Source organism: Salvia miltiorrhiza, chromosome 8, assembly GCF_028751815.1.
Source record: "Salvia miltiorrhiza cultivar Shanhuang (shh) chromosome 8, IMPLAD_Smil_shh, whole genome shotgun sequence".
Classification (NCBI taxonomy): domain Eukaryota; kingdom Viridiplantae; phylum Streptophyta; class Magnoliopsida; order Lamiales; family Lamiaceae; genus Salvia; species Salvia miltiorrhiza.
The window spans coordinates 11,247,559-11,271,390 of NC_080394.1; the positions used below are offsets into that span (position 1 = coordinate 11,247,559).

The following is a 23,832-nucleotide window of genomic DNA, read 5'->3' on the forward strand; positions in this document are numbered from 1 at the left end:
GAAAACCAAAAAACCAAATCAGGAGGTCAAGTAATCAACCCTTCAGCTGAGATTGAAATGATAGGAAGCTAGATTGAAATGATAGGAGATATTATCAGCATTAAATACGATGTAATATCTATGTATATGATGTTGATTATATTTTACAAATTAAAATATTCATAGTTTCAGCTAATGGATCGGTGGCAGCTACTGGCTCGCTATTTCATTTTCTAATATTTAGTTGAATAAATAAATAATTTAACTTGAAATCTTTAATTTTAACATTAATCATTAATTAGTATTAATTATACTATTAATAGATGAACCGGCGGCACTGTTTCTTTATTTTTACTATATTTTTTATTTTCAAGTGCTTGATTTTTTTGAAAAGTAAGGTGCTTATGTGGCGATCCTTATCCACAACTACAAAGCTGAAAAGGAAATCTACACTCTTTGAAATTCCAAAATCACCCCTATCTACAATTAGCAATGAGCCGGCCGGCCCCACCTGCATCAAATATTCTCATTTCTCAAACCCTCTCGAATTCTGATTTCTGGATATCGTCTTCTCCACATTTGCGAAACCGTTATCTTTCTCTCACATCCCCACACAATGTCGACGGCCAATGACGCCAATTGTGCAGGCGCCGCCGTCAGCGCGCCGAAGAAGAAGCAGCGCATCGGTACCAGCAGCGGCCTCCCCTCCACTCTCGCTGTGATCGATTTATCCGACGAATCCCTAACCAAAAGGCCTCGCAAACCGCCTCTTCTCCGCCGGACCGCCTCCCATTCTCTATCTCACTTCTCCCCGTCCTCCGCCTCCGCTGATTTCAATGATCAGTCCACCGCAGACGTTGTCCTCGGCCTTCTCTTCGATCGTCAGTCTTCTTCATTTGATTGCGTGGACGATTTCTCCGAATCGAGCTCGATTGCTTCGCCTGAGATTCAGATCTATTTGCATTCACGCGTTCTCCACCGATCGAAATACTTCGCCGCGCTTCTATCTGACCGCTGGCAACAGAAGAGTGATGCAACTTCGTCGATGGATGAAGAGAATGGCCCCAAAATCCTCAGTATTACTCATCTTATTCCGGCTAGCAATGACTCTATGAATGACTACCTAACAGTGCTCAAGCTGCTTTACTCCGATGATTTGTTGTTTTCGATTGATAACCTGTCGACCGCGCTTGATTTGCTCCCGATCGCGCTGGAATTGTTGTTTGAAGATTGTGTTAGAGCTTGTGTTAGATTCATTGAGGCAGTGCCGTGGTCGGAAGATGACGAAAAGAGGATCTTAAGTTTGATTCCTCTATTGAGTGAGGAAGAATCAAAAGAGCTTCTCGCCAGACTCTCTCCATTGAAAAATGATTCTTCTGAGGAAATGCTTCATGGACTAATTCTCTCTGCAATTCACAGTCATTCGAACATGGCCTTTGCAAAGGCGTTCGTCGCGAAGCTGCTGAGGGACTTCTCATCGAGAGAGACTGCGAGAAAAGTATTGGACGCAGCGTTTGATAAGAGTTTGAGGGTTGTGAAGCAGTCGTTGGAGGAGTACTCAAGTCCAGACTTCAGAGGGAGTCATGATGAGACCGAGGCGATTCAGAGGCTGAATTTGCACACGGCGGTGACTAATTTGAAGCACGTTCTGTGGTTGGTGGAAAGGATGATTGAGCTGAGAGTGGCGGATTCAGCCGTGAAGGCGTGGAGCGAGCAGGCATCACTCACGGCAGATTTGAGGAGGGCGTTTCTTGATGATTTATGGCGGGCTTTCTTTCCAGGACTGCCGTCTGTGGTACTTCGCTGCACTTGCCGGCTCGCCAATGCCGTCGTCACGGGGAATATTTTGGCTGCGAGACAGGTTTGCCTTTGCTACTTGTTGCTAATTTCCTTTTGGTGCTTTTATGTTAATGTTTGTTTTGGAGATTCAACTCTTATGTATTCGGTGTGCATATATCAATATATGATGCCTCAGCTTTAGCAGCTGAGGTCTGGTTATTACTGCAGTTGTGTTTCTCGGATATCTATCTATTTTCTTTTGAAGATGTTGCATTTCCAGCTTATATATTGATCTAAGTATCACTATCAGCATGAGGCATTTGTGTTCTTGAAATGGCTATTTTCTTTGTGACCCTAAGAAATGGATTTCCATTCATTAAGTTTCAAGAATAAATTTTGATTGTCCATACATATACATTACAGCTAGGCAGAAGAATTATGCAAAGTGTGTGAGTGGCTTATTCTCAGATTTTGAATGAAACTGGTTATGCAGGTGAGGATGAAGCTAGTGAGGGATTGGCTCCCGGTGTTGATTATTTGCAAAGAGAGAGTATCGATTATGGGGTCGAACAGTATGTCGCTGTATGTGGAGCTGGAAGAAATATTTTTGAGGATCATATCTACTCTCCCGATATCAGATGCACAGGAATTGTTGCAGCAGTGTCTTAGCTTCTCAACTCGCAACATTGACGACTGCCCTCACTTGATCGATGCATTTACTACTTGGTTTCGTCGTGCCAACAGACCCCCACAGGCAGATCTTTGCGAGTGATGGGTGCTATCCTTGATTTTCTGATCTAGGAGGAGAATCCATGGCTACCTCTTAAGCTTTTTGTAAATGGACTATCAGGATCTTTTTTCTTTTCCCCTTTGAAAGTAGCAGTAAGGCATGAGTCGTCTCTTTTTACATGTCTGTGACGAACTACCATGCATTTGCTGGGCATGTATATGTTTGATAGTGGAAGTTTTTAGAAACAAATAAGGAAGCTACTGTTAATATACCACTTGTTCAAAGTTTGTTTAGTTTTTCCCAAACATCACACTATCAATTAAACAATGAATCAATTGTGAGATAGAAAAATGAAATATGTTCCAGTTGGATGATCTATTTGTGGAGTGACATTTATAGGTTCCAAGTCTACAAATACTTTTTAAGATTGGAATATGTCTTTGCATACTCGTGTATTAGTATTAGCTTGAAGCAGAAATGTCCTCGAAAAATATACTACGTTAGTGTAGAGGTGGCCAAAAAAAATTAGAACCGGGAACCGAATCGGAAAACCGGACTGTCCGGGACGGTTTTGGAACTGGAACCGTGTCTCACGGTTCCGAACCGAAACCGAAACCGTGCTCAGCCGGTTCAGTTACGGTTCTCATTTCTCAAACCGTCGGTTCCCAGTTCTGAACTGAAACCGAATCATGGAATCGGGAACCGTGCCAGAACCGTCTTGGAACCGTGAACCGACAGTTCCACGGTTAGAGAACCGTGGAACTGTGAGTCGCCATTTCTGCATGCCTAAGGACGTGTGCCTTCTGTTTTCTCACTTTTTTGCCGGTCCATAATGGACTCTTGTTGCATGCATGGCAATTTGGCAGGTGTTGCAGCCATAATGGAGTGTTCAATGTATAAATTCAAATTCAAATTTCAAATCAGACGCTCCCCTCTCCATTGATGCTATAAATACCCCCCCCCCTCCCCAATCTCCATCATTTCTTCACACCAATATCTCTCTACTCTTTCTCTGTATTAGTAAAGCTCTCTCTCTCTCTATTACTCTTTTTATATAAGCATTTTCTTTATAGTCTTAAAGCTATTTCTCTCTACACTCTTTCTTACACCAATCTCATCTCTTTAGTCTCTACTACTTTTCCTTCTTCTATTATCATCTCTTATTTTTCATCCTCACTACAAAAATGGTTGCTTCCGGTTCCGGCTTTGGTCGTAGTGGTGGCAAGGGAAGAATACTCGTTGACTACACTGCTACCATTGAAAAAATAAACCCCGCACCCCTCGTCGTCTACGTGGGGTTGTTATTCGAGATGATCCCGACGAATCAACCTATCTTGGGAGTGAGGATCCTACTTCTCAATTCCGAAGGGTGCCCAATCGTCGTGAACGTGAAGAAATAAAGGAGGCACAAATCCGTGCCGATGCGGAAATAGCGGAGTACCTTGCTCAACAACAATCCGATGAAGAAATTTCATCCACGTACCAAACGTAACAAGACGATGCCGATGCCATTGATTTGGAGGACGAGATTAATGTGATGGACGAGTTTGGAGTTGGCCACCGGGCTAAACGATCGACGGCGGGGAAGAAGGAACGAGCTCCGCGTTGCAACATAATCTTTTTTGTCCCGGCATCAACTGTTGCGGTCGAGCAAGCTTTTAGCGAAATGGAATACATGCTCGACGAACGAAGATCCCAAATGGCATCGCATAATCTTGAAGCCCAACTATTGCTCAAAGATCATACATTAGCCGAAGTAAGAGAGCAAGAAAATAAATGAGATGATTTGTTTGTAAAGAACCCCATATCCACGACCGAAGGCGACACCACCGATGTGAGCAAGTCATCTCAATGCACCGAAGGCGAAGACTTCGACGACGACTTCGACTTCGACTTCGATATGTAGAAGACTTCATGATTATGCGGTGTCACCAAAGGTAAGAGAAGTACGTGGCCTTTGATTCCTTCGGGATACGTAGGCAACTCAATTATAACTTAAATGTTATAATTAAGCTCAAGTCCTATTTTCTTTATTTCTTTTTTTCCCCAATTACAAGTTGTAAACTAAGTTGCCTTAATTTTATTTTAGCATCCAAAAGTTGTAATTTGTAAATTGTACTTATAAGAGTTGTAAGCTATAACTTTGAATTATAAGTTCAATTTAGAAAATAAAGTATATGGAATTTATATTTTCTTGTATCTTTTATTTTATTAAAACAAATTTCATTAAATTTTACACAACAATACATATAAAACAATACAAATTACATAAAAAAAACGGACGGTTCTAACGGTTCGAACCAGAACCGCCGGTTCACGGTTCGGAACAGAAACCGTGAGGGTTAATTTCTGGTTCGGTTCCGGTTCTAGTTTTTAAAATCGAGAACCGGTGGTTCTGGTTCCGGTTCGAACCGGGAACCAAACCGTGGCCATGTGTTAGTGTATATGTATACACAATAGTAACTAATAAATAGGTTATAGAATTGGGAGTTTTGAGTGGTTTTTAAATTTCGAGAGACCGAGTAGCAAATGAGTACAACTTTGCTTATAAATATAGTACTCCCTCCGTCCCAATATTCAAGTCTCCTATTCCTTTTTGGGCCGTCCCAATATTCAAGTCTCCTTTCCTTTTTTGGCATAAATTACAATACAATTACTTCAATTAATTAGGCATTCTCTCTCTCTTTCTAACTTTAATCTCTCTCTCTCTCTCACTCTCTTTCTGACTCTCTCTCTCTCTCTCTTCGCCACTTCTCTCTCTCGGACGCCTCACCACCGCCGCCTCACCACCGCCGTTCCTCTTCTCTCCCGGTGACCGCAGCGACAAGGCCTCTGCCTCGCCGTCCGTTTTCCGGCGACCAGGGCTCTGCCCTCTCCTGGCGTCGACGAGGCGCCGCCGCCTCCTATCTCTCCACCGCCTCAACCGTCTGCATCCACCGCCTCAACCCTCTGATCTCCTCCGCCTCCACCGACTCCCTCTCCCAGACACATCCACGCAGGCGCAGCCAGCCGCCGCCCATTTTTCAAGCGGCGGCGCCGCCCTCTGCAAAAGGCGACTCTCTGTATGTACTCTGCCTTCCACCGCCTCTCTCTCTCTACTCTCTTCCTCGAAGGCGGTGCGGCGGCACGACGGCCCCTCAGAGGTGGTAGGGTTGCGCGGTGGTGCGGTGGATTTCTGAGCTTGATTTTGCAGATTTGGGGGAAAATGGTGGTGGCTCCGGCGGCGTCTCTGAGATGAGACGAAGGGAGTTTAGGGAAGCTTCTGATGGTGGTGGTGACCGGTGGAATTGGAGGAGGAGCTTCTGATTTCTGGCGGCCGGTGGAATTTGGGGAAGAAGGTGACTGCCGGCTGGTCCACTAAATTTGGGCTCGATTTTGAGAAATTGAGTATGAGGAAGAAGGAATAAGGGCGGCGACTCGGTGGAACTTGAGTGTATGTTTGCGGCCGGTGGAACTTGCATGTTTGCGGCCGGTGGAACTCGGTGGAAGAAGAAATTGAGTGTATGTTTGCGGCCGGTGCAACTTGCATGTTTTGGGGCGGATTCCAGATGGAAGAGGAAGAAGGAATTAGTTGCTTTAATTAAGAAATAAAATAACATTAATTAAAATACTAATTATGTGGTCCCTACTAATTTAACATCAACTTTACCTCTCCTAAATACCCGTGCCCAAAACAAAGGAGACTTCATTATTGGGACGGAGGGAGTACTACAATTATTCACCTGAATTGGGGTTTTGCTTTCTCACTATGATTTTAAGAAACAAAAATTCATATGTAAATCACCACTCTGTAAACACGACTTTGTCTTCATCCGGCTCATACACAAAACAGCAGTGAAGTCGCACAATAAGCTGCACAAAATTGGTCACGAAAATGATACGAGGAGTGATCGTGATGAACGATCAAGGCAAGCCTCGCCTCATCAAATTCTATGAATTTCAGGTTTGCTTCATTTTATCCCCAATTAACCAATAATTATGGTTCCATATTTTAACCATTAGATCTGTTCTTGCCTGCTGTGTTCTTTTTTTATTGCGTGATTGATCGTTACTCTTGTATAAATTTAGCCGCCGGAGAAGCAGCAGGAGCTGGTTCGGAGCATTTACAGAAGTCAGTTCTGTTTCTTTTTTATTAAAAATTTATTTATATTTTTCAATTTTTGGGCATTATTTGGTATGAGAAGTATGGTCGAGTATAATCATTAATCAATTTGTTGCGGTTGATTCATCAATGATGCTGCTGCAGTTTTGTGCAGTAGAGCAGAGAACGTCAGTAATTTCGTTAAAGCGGATTCGCTTTTCGGGCCGGTAAGTTTAGGATTTGGAGTTTTGAATTGCTTGTTTTAGACATTTAATTAGGTATGTGTAGCTGGTTTTCTGAAACTGCGTTGTTGATCAACTTGCAGGATGTACGGCTTGTTTATAAAACTTTTGCAACATTGTACTTTGTCTTCATATTCGATAAATCCGAAAATGAGCTTGCAATGATAGATCTGATGCAAGGTAATCTTAGTCGAATTTGTGTTTGGACCAGATTTTTGTCTTCGATTCTCAAGATTCTAGCTACCATTTTTACAGAATTTCTGCAGAACTAGGACTATCTGTTACTGTGGCAATCCTTTACACGACACAAAATTTAGCACGTACTATAGAGATAAAAGATATGTTAGACGAGGCATGACTTGTAAAGGGCACAAACATGACATGAAAATACGTTTTTCCATCAAGATTATGCTACTCGTATGTTTATGACAAAATATACTGAAGTAAACAAAGCCCGACAATGACATAAACCAAACACCCCTTATACTTGTAGATATATTAAAACAAGGAATGAGGATAGGTGGCTTTATGGAGAGTCTTTAGTTGATGAGTTTCTGAACTGCGCAAAAATTCTTTGGTGAATTGAGTATTAGATAGTGTAGCACTGTAATATCAGACTTGTTCTGCAACTGAGAGGATTTGAAAACAGCTCTTCCTTATGGTGAGGTCAGTCAGACTGTCGGTCTTATTCATTGCATCTATTCTAAGCATCCACACCAACATAATTGATGAATAGTTGTACTTGCCTTTTCTTTTAACAAATAAATTTTTCTTGGGATTGTTTTTTAGTTTGACTAGTGTATCTATGTCTCCTAAATATGCCAATGCTTTGAGAGGGATTGGTGGGCTCTATTTGTTTGAAGATGGAAGTTAAATTTCACATATTAATTGTTTTTAATGCTGTATATTATTTTTCCTTTTAATCATGCTATGTTTATAGTTACTTTACTTTCGTTTAATTATATGTTCCATTTCGGAACCACTTTAGGGCCTGGGAACTTAATTAGGAAATAGAAAAGAAATATACCTGTTGTTTTCTGCATGTTGAAACGTGTCCATAGTGCTGTTTCTTGTTATGTTCTAATATTTCTAACATTCAGCTTTCTGTTTGAACTATTACAGTATTTGTGGAGACATTGAACAAGTGTTTCAGAGAGGTATGCGAGCTTGACATAGTGTTCAACTTTTACAAGGTAGCTTTCTTCCTAGAAATACTAAAGTGCTTTCAAGCATGTCATTTTGGCTCCTTACTTATTATGTCTGCCATAACAAGCTTTATGATTGTTCAGTGACTTAAATTCATGCTGTTATAGCAAACTTGCTCAGTTCCAGTGTGATTCGTTCTTCAGGTCCATATGATTTTAGATGAGATCATATTGGGTGGCCAAGTTCTTGAGACCAGTTCTGAAGAGGTGGCCAATGCCGTTGATGCAATCTCAAGGTCTCTCTCTCTCTCTCTCTCTCTCTCTCTCTGTAGTTGTGAAAGGCGTGTTGGAATATAAACTTGATTTGTATAGATATTTTGTAAAGAGTATTCTAGATTAGTTGAGAATGAGATAGAGAATTAAGAAAGATCTAGAGTGATTGAGAAAAAGAAAGAAAAGATAGAAAAATCTAGATAGAAATGAAAAGAAAATTAGAGAATTATCTAGAATGTATTAATTACTTGAAGGATCTAGAAGGTAGTAAACTAGAACTAGCAAATAGGAAAATATCAAGAGAATTCTAGAATTCTCACTTGACTACTATATATATGTGGAGGTTGTATCAATTGAATAACAAGTGAATTACAAGAGTTGTGTTAGAGAAACAAAATCCTCTCACTTAAATTCTCTCCTACACACACGTCCACTCATTCACCATTTGCACAAATCACATTTCCTCCAAAATAATTAATTCTCCCACATCTCTATATACTTATATTCCAACAAAGTGGTATCAGAGCCACAAGATTCTACTTGTGGTATGGCGAATTTACAATCGTTCCAAGTCCCCATGCTCAACAAGAGCAACTTCGACAATTGGAGCATCAAGATGAAGGCGCTATTGGGAGCCCACGACGTTTGGGAGATCGTGGAGAACGGCTACGAAGAGCCGCAGGACGAGGCCGCACTATCCCAACAACAAAAGGATAGGTTGCGAGACGCGAGAAAGAGAGACAAGAAGGCTCTCTGTCTCATTTATCAAGCGCTGGGGGACGACGATTTCGAGAAAATCTCGAACGCGAGCACCGCCAAAGAAGCGTGGGAGAAACTCCAGAACGCGTGCAAAGGAGCTGAGCAAGTAAAAAAGGTACGACTTCAAACTTTAAGAGGAGAGTTTGAGTCTTTGCATATGAAAGAGTCCGAATCGATTTCGGATTATTTTTCAAGAGTCTTGGCGGTGTCTAATAAAATGAAAAGAAATGGTGAAAAATTGGAGGATGTAAGAATTATGGAGAAAATATTGCGGTCACTAACCTCAAAGTTTGAGCACATTGTGGTGACGATCGAAGAAACTAAAAATTTGGAGGAGATGACGATCGATCTCTTGTTGGGGTCGCTGCAAGCATATGAGGAGAAGCAAAAGAAGAAGCAAGAAATTTCAGAGCAACTTTTAAAGTTGCGAGTAAGCCCAAAAGAGAAAGAAGAAGATTCGAGCAACAACCGTGGACAATTCGGGAGAGGACGTGGCCAAGGACAAGATCGAGGCAGAGGCCGTGGACGTGGTCGAGGACGAGGAGGCTTCGTCAACAATGGTGAAAGAAATGAGTTTACAAGTGGTCGGGGGAGGAGCAACCCGCAGTCGAGGTACAATAAGTCTTCAATAAAGTGTTATAATTGCCATAAATTTGAGCACTATGCTTCCGAGTGCAGAAGTGAAAAAGTAAGGATTGAAGAGAAGGCCAATTACGCCGAAAGTACAAATCAAGATATTGGTAGTGTGCTTCTGGCATATAAAGGAGAAGCTGGAAGACAAGATGACACGTGGTACCTCGACACTGGTGCCAGCAATCACATGTGCGGGAAAAGAAATATGTTCGTGGAGCTTGATGAGTCGTCTTGGTTGTGGCATCTTCGGTTTGGGCACTTGAACTTTGGTGGATTGGAGTTGTTGTCAAAGAAGAAGATGGTGAGAGGACTACCATCCATCAAGCATCCCGATCAACTCTGCGAAGGTTGTCTACTCGGGAAGCAGTTCAGAAAGCCGTTTCCAAAGGAGTCAAGCTCAAGAGCTCAAAATCCACTGGAGTTGATTCATGCTGACGTGTGTGGGCCAATAAATCCAAGCTCCCTCGGTAAAAATAATTATTTTTTGCTCTTCATTGATGATTTTTCTAGAAAAACGTGGGTATATTTCTTGAAGCAGAAGTCAGAAGTATTTGATGCATTCAAGAAATTTAAAGCTGCCGTCGAGAAGGAGAGCGGACGACAAATCAAGGCCCTGAGGTCCGATCGAGGCGGAGAATTCACGTCAAGGGAGTTTCTAGAATTTTGCGAAGTAAATGGAATTCGGCGGCCCCTGACAGTTCCGAGATCCCCCCAACAAAATGGAGTGGCGGAAAGAAAAAATAGGACAATCATGGAGATGGCGAGGAGCATGCTAAAGACGAAGAATCTGCCTAAAGAGTTTTGGGCCGAAGCAGTGGCGTGCGCGGTGTACCTATCCAACCGATCGCCGACAAGGAGCGTGTGGGGAATGACTCCACAAGAAGCCTGGAGCGGGAAAAAGCCAGGAATTTCCCACCTAAAGGTATTTGGGAGCAAAGCCTACGTGCATGTACCAGATGAGAGAAGGAAGAAGCTCGACGATAAAAGTGAAGCACTCATCTTTATCGGGTACGACTCTAACTCTAAAGGCTATAAGTTATATAATCCAAATACCAAGAAAACAGTGATAAGTCGAGACGTGGAGTTCGACGAAGAAGGAGTTTGGGATTTCAGCTCCAACGGTGACTTCACCTACATCCCACAGTTAGAAGAACAAAGAGCAGAAGAGCAAGTTGGAGAAGTCCAACAAGAGCCAGTGACTCCACCAGCTTCACCAGTGCCAGTCACTGAAGACTCGCCACCATCTTTCTTAAATGAAAGAGCCACACCACGAGCAAGGAGTTTGGGCGAGATATATGAGGATACTGAAAGGTTAGAAGATCTTACCTTATTTTGCCTATTCGCTGATTGTGAGCCTGTTAGCTTTGAAGAAGCAGCAGATAGTGAAAATTGGCGAGTCGCGATGGATGAAGAGATCAAAGCCATAAAGAAGAATGATACATGGGAGCTCGTGACACTACCAAAAGGGCACAAGGCCATTGGAGTCAAGTGGGTGTATAAAGTTAAGAAGAATTCCAAAGGTGAAGTGGAAAGATATAAAGCGAGGCTTGTCGTGAAAGGATATAGTCAAAGAGCTGGAATCGATTATGATGAGGTATTTGCTCCCGTCGCTCGCTTAGAAACTATTAGACTAATACTCTCTCTTGCAGCCCAAAATAGATGGAAGATTTATCAAATGGATGTCAAGTCAGCCTTCTTGAATGGATATATAGACAAAGAAGTCTATATCAAGCAGCCAATGGGCTACGAGGTAAAAGGGCAAGAAGATAAAGTCTTGAAGTTAAAGAAGGCCCTATACGGACTAAAGCAAGCACCAAGGGCATGGAATAGCAGGATCGATAAGTACTTGGAGGAGAATGGTTTCACCAAATGCCCTCACGAGCATGCTCTCTACGTGAAAGCCAATGGAGGAGATGTCTTAATTGTGTGCTTGTATGTAGATGATTTGATTTTCACAGGAAATAATCCAAAGATGATTGAGGAGTTCAAGAAGGCCATGTCAAAGGAGTTCGAGATGACAGACATTGGGCTGATGGCGTACTATCTCGGTGTGGAAGTCAAGCAACTCGAAGATGGGATCTTCATCACACAAGAAGGATATGCCAAGGAAATTCTCAAGAAGTTCAAGATGGAGGACTGCAAAGCAATCAACACGCCAGTGGAATGCGGGATAAAATTATCCAAGAATGATGGCGGAGAAAAGGTGGACCCGACATTATTCAAGAGCTTGGTTGGAAGTTTACGGTACTTAACTTGCACAAGGCCAGACATTCTTTATGCGACAGGACTCGTGAGTCGCTATATGGAGAATCCAACCACTACGCATTTTAAGGCGGCAAAGAGAATTCTTCGCTACCTCAAAGGTACGCTCAACTACGGCCTATTCTATTCAAATACTCATGATTATAAGCTTGTTGGCTATAGTGATAGCGATTGGGCTGGAGATAATGATGGCCGCAAGAGTACGAGCGGGTTCGTGTTTTTTATGGGAGACACTGCCTTCACCTGGATGTCAAAGAAGCAACCTATAGTGACGTTGTCAACGTGTGAAGCTGAATATGTGGCTGCCACATCCAGTGTTTGCCATGCAGTTTGGCTACGAAGTTTGTTGGAGGAGCTTGGGTGGCCACAAAAAGAACCAACAACTATTTGCGTGGATAACAAGTCGGCAATCGCGCTCTCAAAGAATCCGGTGTTTCATAATCGAAGCAAGCATATTGACACCCGCTTCCACTACATCAGAGAATGCATTGAAAAGAAGGAGGTTCAAGTGGAATATGTGAAATCACAAGATCAAGTCGCCGACATCTTCACAAAGCCGCTCAAATATGAAGACTTTATCAAGTTCAGAAGTTTGCTGGGATTGACAAATCAAGTTTAAGGGGGAGTGTTGGAATATAAACTTGATTTGTATAGATATTTTGTAAAGAGTATTCTAGATTAGTTGAGAATGAGATAGAGAATTAAGAAAGATCTAGAGTGATTGAGAAAAAGAAAGAAAAGATAGAAAAATCTAGATAGAAATGAAAAGAAAATTAGAGAATTATCTAGAATGTATTAATTACTTGAAGGATCTAGAAGGTAGTAAACTAGAACTAGCAAATAGGAAAATATCAAGAGAATTCTAGAATTCTCACTTGACTACTATATATATGTGGAGGTTGTATCAATTGAATAACAAGTGAATTACAAGAGTTGTGTTAGAGAAACAAAATCCTCTCACTTAAATTCTCTCCTACACACACGTCCACTCATTCACCATTTGCACAAATCACATTTCCTCCAAAATAATTAATTCTCCCACATCTCTATATACTTATATTCCAACAAGGCGTCCTCAGGTGCAATAGGTGCCCCCTGCCTTAGGGTCTTAAAATATGGCGCCCTAAAGCACATGTGTCTTACCAGCCTTACAATTCTTCTTTTTCATCTTTATATTTCTTTGAGGTGCAAGCATAGTTTATAAAAACCATCTGAATTTTCATATAATTAATCAAACCAGTCATAGTTATCCCTAAAATAGAGCTTCTATCTTTCCAAATAATCACCCATAAGTATCCCTAAAGAACGTATTTTATCCCTTCCAAAATTAATCATCCTAATATGCTATTTTGGATCTTAAATCAATCTTAAAATCAACCCTTATCCCAGATAAGGGCTACTAGAATTGCTAATTACTCTTGTAATTGCCGTATAAATGTCTGCATCAAAGTGTTGCTAGAAGAACTAGTTTACCTCAAATTATTACTACTACCACCACCACATTACTGTACTGTACTGTTGCTACTACTAACTTACATGTTTCTTGAAAATTAAATTAGCTTCAAACTATTATTACTGCTAAGGTTAATTGAAGGCATAACCAGATAATTTTCTGCAGGTTGGAAAAGAATGCCAATTCAATGATTCCATCTATTCCTGGTTGGCAGGGAAGATAGCAACTGAGCTTCCGTAATTTCTTTGATTTCGAAGACTAAAGATATCCACTCCCTCTTTTTTCTCTTTTAGAACGAACATTTGACATGATATGGGACATGCCCCTTCACCAGGACAACAGAATTCAGTGAGATTTCTTGTATGGCATTAATTCATGCCTAAGCATAGTTCATTGATCTGTCTCGCCCATTCTTTTATTGGTGACTATGAAACGAACTACATGGATACAGGACATCTTTGAGTTTTTTGGTTGTATATGTACTGTGCCTTTTGGGGATGATAAGAGTAATTTTTACATGTAAACAAAGTCCTTTTTCTGGATGATAAAGAGTTTTTTTTTTTTAGGTTTCAAGAGAAATCCTAATCATGTTACAATTGTTAAACCCCACTCGGCCTTTTTCATGTTGCCTTGTGTGTACTTCCAAACACTTGAACTAGCCTACATTTTCTGCTGCAAAAATTATGTTGGTTGCTCTTGTCTATTTGGCAATACAGATTCAGTAGTCTATTTACAAAGCTCCAGATGCAAGTGCAACATTTGTAAATAATCTTCTTGTTATTTAAAGTGGTTAATATAAACAAATAGGTCCCATGGTCTAGTGGTTAGGACATTGGACTCTGAATCCAGTAACCCGAGTTCAAATCTCGGTGGGACCTCTGTTATTCCATTTTTGCCAAATTTGTTTTTTTGGGGTTAACAAAATTGATTTTCCACTCGGAAAATTTTAGCTGCATTTTATTCAAAATTTTCATTGATAAATTGATTCAGATTTCTGACAATATAATGTCGGAGATTTCTCCCTTCTTCCTACTGAGAAGTGAGAACACCACATGTCCAATTCAATAATTTACAATTCCGACAAAAATAAACAGCGAACAATCAATCACTCTCCATTCCATGCTTTGTTGAAGCTCTCCCAGATAATAAATAAAATAAAAAACAGAAGAGTCCCTAAACTTATAAGCAACTCTGTTTGTAAGAGAGCGACTTGGAAGAAAACATCAATTGGAGGAGAATGTACAGAGAGAGCAGGCTGGAAGGAGAGGCCAAACCTCACAGCAAAACATCCCGCCTTTATTTCGAAAACCATGAACAACTATCCATCGCCCCACCTTCTCTTTTTAATTCCCGCCTCCTCTCTCTACATCCACGGGTTCGGGGAAGATCTCCTTCGAATGCCGTCTGTTTGAGGACGAACCAATCCGCCCGCTCCCTGTAGACCCCGTTGTTCCTGACTGCTTGAAACTGTTGCCGCCTTCAGCTTTATGGGACATGGCGGCTGCTGCTGGTGCAGCTGCCACATCTGAAGAACTCTGCCGCCAGCTCCCAAATAGAGCAGCATTCCATGACCCTCTAGAGGATGTGGTTCTGAGCCTTGCAGAAGCAGCGTGCTCTTCTCTTACTACCTTGAGAGGATTTTCCAACGCTTTAAGGACGTAGCGCATCAGGGGACGCCTTGTCGGCTTCGGATTGAGGCAAGACCTCGCGACAATTGCCATTGCCCATACTTCTTCCAGGAGATCCTCATCAATGATTAATGAAGGGTCCACAATGTTTGTGACTAGCTCCTTGTCGTATATACTAATGTACGGTAATGTTGCTTCCAGCCACTCCTTCGTGGTGGTGTTGGTGGATGAACTCAAGCCCAGTTTACCAGTCACGAGCTCGAGCAATACCTTCCCAAAGCAGTACACATCATAGGCACACGCTGCATTAGGCGTACCTGATCATTGCGATTGAAGAGAATGTTTGGATCATTAGATATAAAATCAACACATGATCATAATTTAAAATGTAGACCACCCAGTTTCGAGATTCCTACTTCAGTGGTACCAACATGTCCAGACTAACAAAACTGGAGTGAACTAACAATGTTATGAAGCATTTTACAGTTTGCATCCATACTTATAGAGGTCTCTAGATGTAGTCAGTTCCATATATCAACTTTAATATTCTGCCCACAGTAGCATACTTGAATGAGATAAATAAAAGTAATAAGCACATACTCAAAGTAAAGGAAGTAACTATACCTGAACCTGAAGCACCTTGGTCCGAAGTCCTGCATACAAGGGAGGGAAAGTCATTATCTCGACAAATATTGCAAGTTACAGAAAAATTAATAGGTTAAAATAATCAACAGAATAAGATGTATGCAATTATAGTTCAAATTCAGCTGAAAATATTGGTAGTATAATTGGCATAACTTCGGTGACAATTATAGTTATACCAATATATTAAATATAACGAGTGTGCATCGAACAGATTCCCAACAATAAAACTGTTCAAAGATTGATAAGAAGAAGCTTCATTTAAGATGCCATAACATTCTATTTTCTGTTTCAGAGTGCATCAAACAGATTTGAACATCAAATATGTTCAGGGATATTGCTATGCAAGATAAGATCACAAGTTTTCAAAGCTATATTCAACAAACAAGACTTCAGTGCAACGAGAGATTCAAAATTTGATGTCTTGAAGTTCATTTGAAAAATGAAAAAGTTCAGAATAATAAATAAATCGGCAATCAGGATGCAAAAAGGAAATACTCACTGCGGGAACCGTAGCAATCTTGTGATCCTATTTTGGTGAAACTCTCCTTCTTGAGCACAAACCTCACTCAAGCTTCCTAACCGTACTTCATATTTATCATCAAGCAGGATGCTGCTGGCTTGAACATCCCTTCAGGAATACAAGAAATCGAAGTCATTGTTTATGGGGAGATTAGAGGGTCAAAACAGATGCAGTACACAATTTACCAATAGAATATGTTTTAAGTATTAAAGGACTTCGTTTGAATGTTCTTCTCCACTTTGTTTTGCAGTATGACTAATTTCTTGTAACCATAAGGATTTGGAATTTAAGAAATACAAACTTTCACTCAAGCAAAGATCAAGCACAGCAAGAACAGGCATCAGAGAAGACCCAAAAACATATTAGAAAACAATGACAAAACCATATTCATTAACTTCAATGTCATAGGAAATTTTCAAGTCAAACTCGAGAAGTAATTCACTAAAGAAGATGTTTTAGTTGCCTTTATTTTTATAGTGTGTAATGGACATGGAAAGCTCATAAATGCAAAGTATTTGGACTGAAAACCATTTTAATGGTTATTTATGGATACTTAAAAATAAAATTGCTGCATTATCTAACCTGTGCTCAATTCTATTTCGTGCATATGATAAAATTCAGCTCATGTAGAGAATGAATTAACAATCATCAAATTGTTGAGCAGCTCCAAACGGAAAATGAAGAAAATTGGAATGTGTTATCAAAGGAAAAATAAATTACTTTGAAAAGTTTCAGAGTAAAAACTAGACGGAGGTTTGCTGTCCCAATCATTCCTTTACTCAGGTTTGCTGTCCCAATCATTCCTTTACTCCTAAACCCAATAGTATACATTTATTAAACAAATATTATTTTACCATTAAAGACGTGTGCATGAATCATAAAAGAGAAACTATAACTGGTAGCTATCAAACAAATTTAGAGAAAGCTTTCGACAGTTGGGGTAAAATATCACTGGTTAACTTGTGTTAGTAACCTAAAATGGAAGGAAAACAACACAATAATTCTTCAGAGTCTCAGACTCAAGTCTGATGATACTTAATTACTAGCTTGAGTGCTAGTCTCAAAACATTGACTAAGAAATTTGGGTACATAAGACGATGGAATATCCTACATTCTGTGTGTATAGTCATATAGGTTTAACCAAAATAGAAAATCATAGGTAAATGCAATATAAAATGATGTAAGTTATGACAGAACTGTGATTAAAATTTCACATATCTTTGGCTCATGTAGCAACATTGCAACAAATACGGTCAAACCTAGGCAGAAACATTTATGCTCTTCAAATGCATTTTCTATGTCATTAGTTGACAGTTAAGCATTAATTGAACTGAAAAGAAAAGAGATGCACAAGCTACCTGTGAACAAGTGGCGGAGTACATTCTTGATGTAAGTAAGATAGACCTTCAGCAGTTCCTATTGCAATTTTAAGTCTGGTTATCCAGTCCAATGACTGTAAACTGTCATCATCTGGTTTCCTTTTCTTGAACAAAGAACTGGACAGGTCTCCATTTGGCATGCGTTTGTAAACAAGAAACTTCTCATTCTCATTCTCCAAACAATGCCCCAAGAGAGGGACCAGCCTAGGATGGGAAACCTTGCTGAAAATTTCCAACTCTGACATGTATGTTTCCCTTTTGACTGATGACTGCAAATCTATCTTCTTAATAATTACAGGGATTCCACCTTCAAGTTTCCCGGAAAAGAGATCACCAGAATGACCGTGCTTGACAAGATTTGCGTCACTGAATTCACTAGCAGCTTGAAGGATCTGTTGGTATGTAAATGCATCTCCCAGAGTTGAAAAGTTCACTAAGACTCCCGGGGGTGGTGAACTTCCACCAGCTGGAACAGGCCCCACGCCATTACTCCTTTGATTTGTTGTCACCCTCTTTCGCTTGCATATGATCAGCAGTACAACAATCAATATCACAACCGCAAGAAGCCCAACACCTCCCAAAACAGAAGCTAAAATGGTAACTGACTTGTGGCTCTTATTTTTGGACTCTGGAGAAGCTTTAGGTTGAGTGGTCTTAGGCTCTCCAAAATTATCGAATGACAGGTTCCTATCCGCATAGAATGAGGCACAATCTGTTGCAACCCTCTGATCAGACACATTTTGGAGGCAGTTCCTACTAAGAAATGTGTTGCCGCGTGCATAGATAGGAACTGGACCCTCAAAATAATTGCCCGCCAAGTCAGTGAAATTAAACATTCCAATTACAGGTGTAAGAGGTCCGTACAATAAATTCAGAGAAACATTAAATAAGGCAGCAGTGGCCTTAGCGGCGGAGCTCACATTGGGCAGCAAACCAGTAAAGTTGTTCACAGACACATCAAGGAACAGCAATGAGGGCATTGACCACAGCACAACCGGAAGTTCCCCACTAAAACCATTATGACTCAATACGACAAACTGCAACTGAGTCAAAGAAGAAAACAGATCACCAGGCAGCGATCCTGAAAGAAAATTGTTCCCAAGCACCATACGTCGCAAACTTTTCAACCCTCTCAAATCCACAGGTACTGGCCCTGACAGAGAGTTAAATCCAAGATCAAGCTCAACCAGACCAGAAAGATTACCGAGTTGAGCAGGTATGGAAGACGACAAGCTGTTTCCTGAAAGATTCAAGAACTGCAACCTTGACAAAGTAGCAATGCCAGCGGGTATTGCTCCAGATAAAAAATTTGAAGACAAATCCAGCAAAGTGAGGTTTCCAAGATCACCAAATGTAGGTGGAATGGACCCAGTGAGGAGATTCCGCGAAAGATCAAGCATAGAAAGCCCAACCAACTGGCCTAAACTAGGCGGAACCACGCTTGTAAGATTGTTATCAGACAAATACAATCCGATTACACTGCTCAAATTGCCAAGAGTCAATGGAATAGCACCATTGATAAAACAAGACCTAAGATCAAGCACTTGGAGTGAAGGCAGCTGCAACCCGAACCAGTCGGGAATCGACCCCACCAACGCAAAATTCGAGGCGTTGAATGAGGATAACAGGGTCAAATTCCGGAGTGCATCCACTGAAAATTGAGGATTTCGACTTCCCCTCCGAGTTCTCCTGAACCCTGATATATTGATTCCTGTAACCCTGCCATTGATGCATTGTATACCCGCCCATGAAGTGCACGGGTCGGATTTAATAGGCCAATACCTCGCTTTCAACCCTAACGAAGATCTCAGTTGAATCAAAGCCAATCTCTCTTGCCTTGACACCAGCAATTGCTGCTCCAATGTATGCACAAACAGAAAGAAAAATGAAGCTACAAAAATTAAACCTACCCTGCTCCACCGATCCACCATTTCTGCGGCAACCTCATTGAAATTCAGGAAAATTCCCGCCTCGCATTCACGTATCACTAGTTATGCACGATAACAGGATTTTGCAGCACTCAAAATATAGGGATTTTCAGTGTGTACGTTCAATTTTACGTTGCTTTGAAGTACAGAAAATGTAGAGAAAGCAACAAACAAACTTTACTACGGAGCTCACCTTCACGAAATCCGAATCAAAAGCAGTGACTCTATCTTCAAACCCCGTCTCCGCTCATTCTCTTCTCAGTTGCTTCTGTTGACGGATGAGATAAAAATGGAAGATTTCGAAATAGAGAAAAGCAAAAAATTCTGGATTTTAGGTGGAGAGAGAAAGAAATGCGGCGAGGATACTGAATGGTGATGATGATGATGGACAACAGTAGAGTTGTGGAGAGAAAAAGGCGAAGTTCAGACTTCGGACCACTTCTCTCTCTCTCTCTCTCTCTCTGTGTCTCTCTCTAGGATGAATTATCGCGCGCAGAGGGAAAAAGGTTTGAGAGCTCTACGACTGTTTTTATCTCTCTGAAAATTTTAGAAAGTTTCATCGGCGGCGGATGCATACGGGTCGGTCCGGGTCGGGCCTTATCCGGATGGGGAATTAGTGTGTGACCCGTTTAAGTGTTTGACCGCCGAAAATCCCGCCCAATACAGCTAAGCTTTTCAAACTGCTCTCTCTTTATATCATGTGTCTCTGTCCATTTCTTACTAATCATTTTGCATTTTTCATTACACTAACTAATCAAAGTAATACGTGTCAGACTCGCCAATTACTAAGTATTTTTTTCACAATCTATCTTTCTAATTTCATTTTGATTAATGCAAGTATTCGCTTTGAATTAGAGTTGATTTCTAACTCCAGCTAATTTTAACCTTAATGATGTTTTTGTTAGGAAAATCGAGATCAACTCATTTGGTTACAATTAAGGTTCCGCTTTTTCGATTCTGTTTTTTTAAATTTTTTAAATAGTAAATGTATAAGTTATAAGATTGTTGTAACTTTCAAATCATAATTTACAATTTAAATTATATACACTATAAACTTTTATTATTATAGTACTCCCTCTCGACACGTTAATTAAGGGGTTGTGGATTAGTGTTTTAAGTGTGTAGGTAATAAAGTAGAAAGTGATAAAGTAGAAAATTGTAGGTAATAAAGTTGAAAATTAATAATTAAGTATAATTAACTCTTTTTTTCATTTAAAAAAAAGAATCTTATTTTTTAGCTAATTGTTACTATATTTAGAAATGCATCAAGATTCGTGGGACGGGGGGAGTATTATTTTAAAATTTTCTTACTTTCTTTAACCTTTTTAATGAATAATTTACTAAGTACTACAAAACATTAAAAAAATCAAAAAAAGAAAAAAAAATGAAATTGAATGTTTAAATTGTTGCCAGTGAGTTATGAACATCCATAACCGTTATTCCAAAAATTGAATTACAATTAACGTAATAGTATGCAGGAATGAAATTGCGATTCTCACGTTCATTCCTAATTTTATGGTTGGGAATATTCTTCTGTTACAAATCATATTTATATTAAGAATATGAGATAGTTGATTTCCGAAAATAAGAATTAAAATAGTTTTTTTTGTGTGTGCAACAAATAGATTAATACGGTCTAAAAAAGACAATACCTTAAATGACTGAAGTCAAATTACCACTACTAATTGTAATTACCACTAATAGCCATTATTTGTCAGTTTGAGTGAATGCCTGATTGATGGAGTGATCGGATCCATTATTTATGCATTGAAAAACTTCTTTTGTTTTTAATTCATTATTTTAAGCAGATCAGACGATATTAATTGCTGCGCTCAAGGAGTTTCGATATTTAATTATAAGAATGTAGTTTTTAGTCTGAAGTCTAACTTACAAAAATATATGAAAAGACTAACTAACCTAAAACAATAATTATTTGAGTACTATCGTTTGGAGTCAGATGGAATTTGGAACTTAGAAGATAATATTAAATATTTTTACGGAGTGGACTCTGTTGTAAGAAGAAAGACAATTTTCTTAATATAGGGCAGAACACAAAGAAAGACAAATTCAATGTTTGGATATGTTTATTTATATAACGAAATTTTGGTATTTGGGTATACTGGGTGTGTCGTACAATCGAATTTATCCGCATTCAATATAGTGTTATTTATAAGATTCGAGCCAAGATACGAATTCGAATCAGGGTGCGGATCAGGGTCTAAACGAGGTGTAACCCGATTATACGGTAATTAATTAGTGTACTGATAACCTCTAATAAATAAATTGGTTTGGAGGGTAACGCATAACTCATTCCTAGAGAGGCTTCAGGAATTTCTTCAATCTTTTAAGAATTATTTTTAAATATTATTAGGAAAGTTAAATGATTAATTAACTTAAGTTTTGCTCGACTATAATTAATCTTTTTTAAATAAAATAGATTATAATTTATCTAAAGATGAATATAATTCGTCTAAGATATATTTTCAGATTTTTTGTCCATGGCCTTTGATTTGATTTCCGAATATAATTTGAGATTCAATAAGACGAATTTGCCAGGTTTCTCAAAATCCAAAATCTTGCCCCTCAATTTTTTTTTTATTATTCTCAAAAGAGAACAAAGCGTGGCTGGATTAGACTGGTTCTGTAATCTGAAAATCTTGAACATGATGAATCTAATTAAAACATATATAAAAATATACGCCATTAAAACTTTATGATATGATACTCATGTAGTATTTTTTAGGAGATGGCGAAAAGTTTGAAACAAAGAAAAAGAAATTAAGGAAGTGTTCAAAAGCCAAAACGCTAAGTCATAAAATTAAAAGTCAATTTGAATCCTTCGTATGATTGTAAAAGTCTACTCGCTTCATGGGATTTTGACTTGTGCTCAAAATTGAAAATATAGTGTGCGTAATCACAAACTAAGTTTATATATATATATAGAACAATTAAAAGATAAAAAAATTGAGCAAGTTTTACATAGGGATGTCCATTAATGTTTTGAATTATATACTTGTACACGTCGCAAACTCAATTAAAAAGTGATTATACTACATGTACATCCCAAACCCATATATTAATACCGTTTTTTGAATAGATATTAATACATGTTAATTATCCAAACATGCATGTAAAATATTTTTGTTAAGATTTTTAATCGATGAAGTCTTGTAAGAAAATGGAAGGATTCCATTTTTTTTGCAGAAAAAGGTTGTATTCTTAAATTAAGTATTTAAAATAAATTCAAATTATATATACACATATATTTTCGCACTAGTCCCAAACTCGATTAAAAAGTGATTTTACAAAAAATTCACATATGCATGTAAATTAAAGTTCATATATTCTTTTAACTCCTTTCGAAGTTAATGTGCAAAACTAGGTTACCCTCAAAATTGATGTATTTAGATGCTAATAATCAAATAAAATATGGAATTAAGTGCATAAATTGTGTTTTAGATAAATATAAATGAAAATTCATAGAATTACCATGTAAAATGGATAATTATTGTGATGGCTTGAAAATGTTTTTCATAGATATATAGATAATTGATTTATCTTTTATTATTTATATGTATATACAACTACACGTCGCAATAAAGCCTTGATATATGGATGCTTTGTAATTTTCAAGAAACTAAAACAAAACAAACAGATTGAAAAGATTCTTCAATTTTAAAATATTACATACTGCAGTTGAGCGTGAAGAAGATAAGTGTAGTATAGCAGTCGGCCATAGATAGTTGGTGGGAAGGAGGTGGAAATAGTTTTCTCTACAAAATCGGTTGCCTTAAATAATAAGGCAGCAAATTAAATTATTATTGCTCTAGTTAAAGCGAGCACTATTGGAAAATGTTAAAAGAAAGAGCAAAATTATAAATCATATATAATGATGCGAAATTCATTTTTTTTTCAAGTCGGGTCTTCTATTGCACTCGTAGATTGATGTTATGGTATGAGCAATTTTACAAAGAAAGTTAACTTGTACCAAATTCAAATTACTTGTCCCGTCTGTTGAGATTTAGCTTCAACTATAGTTTATACAGAACCGATCATCTATCCATCGTGGGCAAGCATAATGTGCCCATCACGGTGGGTAGGTGATCGGTTCTGATAGTTTATAACCTTTGAATTATTGCAAGCCAAGCCAACAAGTAGAAAAAGTTGGCCTCTTGTAAATTTTGAAATTTTGAACTAGTTTCTAAATCACAATAAATATTGTTTAATTTGATTAATTTTTCAAGGGCACTAATCTTCCAATCATTAATTATCAGTTCAAGATAGATGAACAATGCAATAAATTAAATTAAGTTCCTATATATTGAAGATTGTCATGAATACGATCATGTGTTCCAGCAAAACTATAACTTAATTATGACTTTGTTGTTCAATTTAA

The 23,832-nt window shown here is 39.0% G+C and overlaps 3 protein-coding genes and 1 non-coding gene across 5 annotated transcripts; 3 read left to right on the forward strand and 1 right to left on the reverse strand.

The window, feature by feature from the left end:
- The first annotated feature begins 320 nt into the window (after positions 1–320).
- Positions 321–2,759, forward strand: LOC131000952 (BTB/POZ domain-containing protein At1g63850-like). The gene is made up of 2 exons (XM_057927105.1): positions 321–1,840; positions 2,252–2,759. Exons 1-2 carry the CDS (start codon positions 596–598, stop codon positions 2,528–2,530), a joined length of 1,524 nt encoding a protein of 507 aa, XP_057783088.1. The 5' UTR covers positions 321–595; the 3' UTR covers positions 2,531–2,759.
- Positions 2,760–4,986: 2,227 nt separating this feature from the next.
- Positions 4,987–13,864, forward strand: LOC131000954 (AP-3 complex subunit sigma). Of its 2 annotated transcripts, XM_057927108.1 has the most exons (8): positions 4,987–5,044; positions 6,191–6,431; positions 6,557–6,599; positions 6,735–6,796; positions 6,895–6,991; positions 7,934–8,004; positions 8,161–8,252; positions 13,502–13,864. In XM_057927108.1, the coding sequence occupies exons 2-8, from the start codon at positions 6,363–6,365 to the stop codon at positions 13,557–13,559; spliced, it is 492 nt and encodes a 163-aa protein (XP_057783091.1). In that variant the 5' UTR covers positions 4,987–5,044; positions 6,191–6,362; the 3' UTR covers positions 13,560–13,864. The 2 variants fall into 2 exon arrangements, with proteins under 2 accessions (XP_057783091.1, XP_057783090.1); XM_057927107.1 differs by lacking the exon at positions 4,987–5,044 and having other exon boundaries at positions 6,218–6,431; positions 8,161–8,297; positions 12,953–13,864.
- Positions 13,865–14,142: 278 nt separating this feature from the next.
- Positions 14,143–14,214, forward strand: TRNAQ-CUG (transfer RNA glutamine (anticodon CUG)). The gene has a single exon. It is a non-coding gene; the product is annotated as a tRNA-Gln (tRNA).
- A 50-nt stretch (positions 14,215–14,264) lies between these two features.
- Positions 14,265–20,099, reverse strand: LOC131000951 (probable LRR receptor-like serine/threonine-protein kinase At2g16250). Its single transcript, XM_057927104.1, has 4 exons — positions 17,488–20,099; positions 16,109–16,237; positions 15,589–15,617; positions 14,265–15,281 (listed from the first exon to the last, which is right to left on the reverse strand). The coding sequence occupies exons 1-4, from the start codon at positions 19,437–19,439 to the stop codon at positions 14,680–14,682; spliced, it is 2,712 nt and encodes a 903-aa protein (XP_057783087.1). The 5' UTR covers positions 19,440–20,099; the 3' UTR covers positions 14,265–14,679.
- Between the last annotated feature and the right edge of the window lie 3,733 nt (positions 20,100–23,832).

Bases quoted from the DNA above. Each gene is read 5' to 3' on its own strand.
- LOC131000952 (XM_057927105.1), top strand. From the start codon at position 596: ATGTCGACGGCCAATGACGCCAATTGTGCAGGCGCCGCCGTCAGCGCG. The intron at 1,841-2,251 runs GTTTGCCTTTGC...CTGGTTATGCAG, and splicing joins ATATTTTGGCTGCGAGACAG to GTGAGGATGAAGCTAGTGAG.
- LOC131000954 (XM_057927107.1), top strand. From the start codon at position 6,363: ATGATACGAGGAGTGATCGTGATGAACGATCAAGGCAAGCCTCGCCTC. The intron at 6,432-6,556 runs GTTTGCTTCATT...GTATAAATTTAG, and splicing joins TCAAATTCTATGAATTTCAG to CCGCCGGAGAAGCAGCAGGA. The intron at 6,600-6,734 runs GTCAGTTCTGTT...ATGCTGCTGCAG, and splicing joins GGTTCGGAGCATTTACAGAA to TTTTGTGCAGTAGAGCAGAG.
- LOC131000951 (XM_057927104.1), bottom strand. From the start codon at position 19,439: ATGGTGGATCGGTGGAGCAGGGTAGGTTTAATTTTTGTAGCTTCATTT. The intron at 16,238-17,487 runs GTAGCTTGTGCA...GTATTCCTGAAG, and splicing joins ACTCCGCCACTTGTTCACAG to GGATGTTCAAGCCAGCAGCA. The intron at 15,618-16,108 runs GTGAGTATTTCC...CCTTGTATGCAG, and splicing joins AGATTGCTACGGTTCCCGCA to GACTTCGGACCAAGGTGCTT.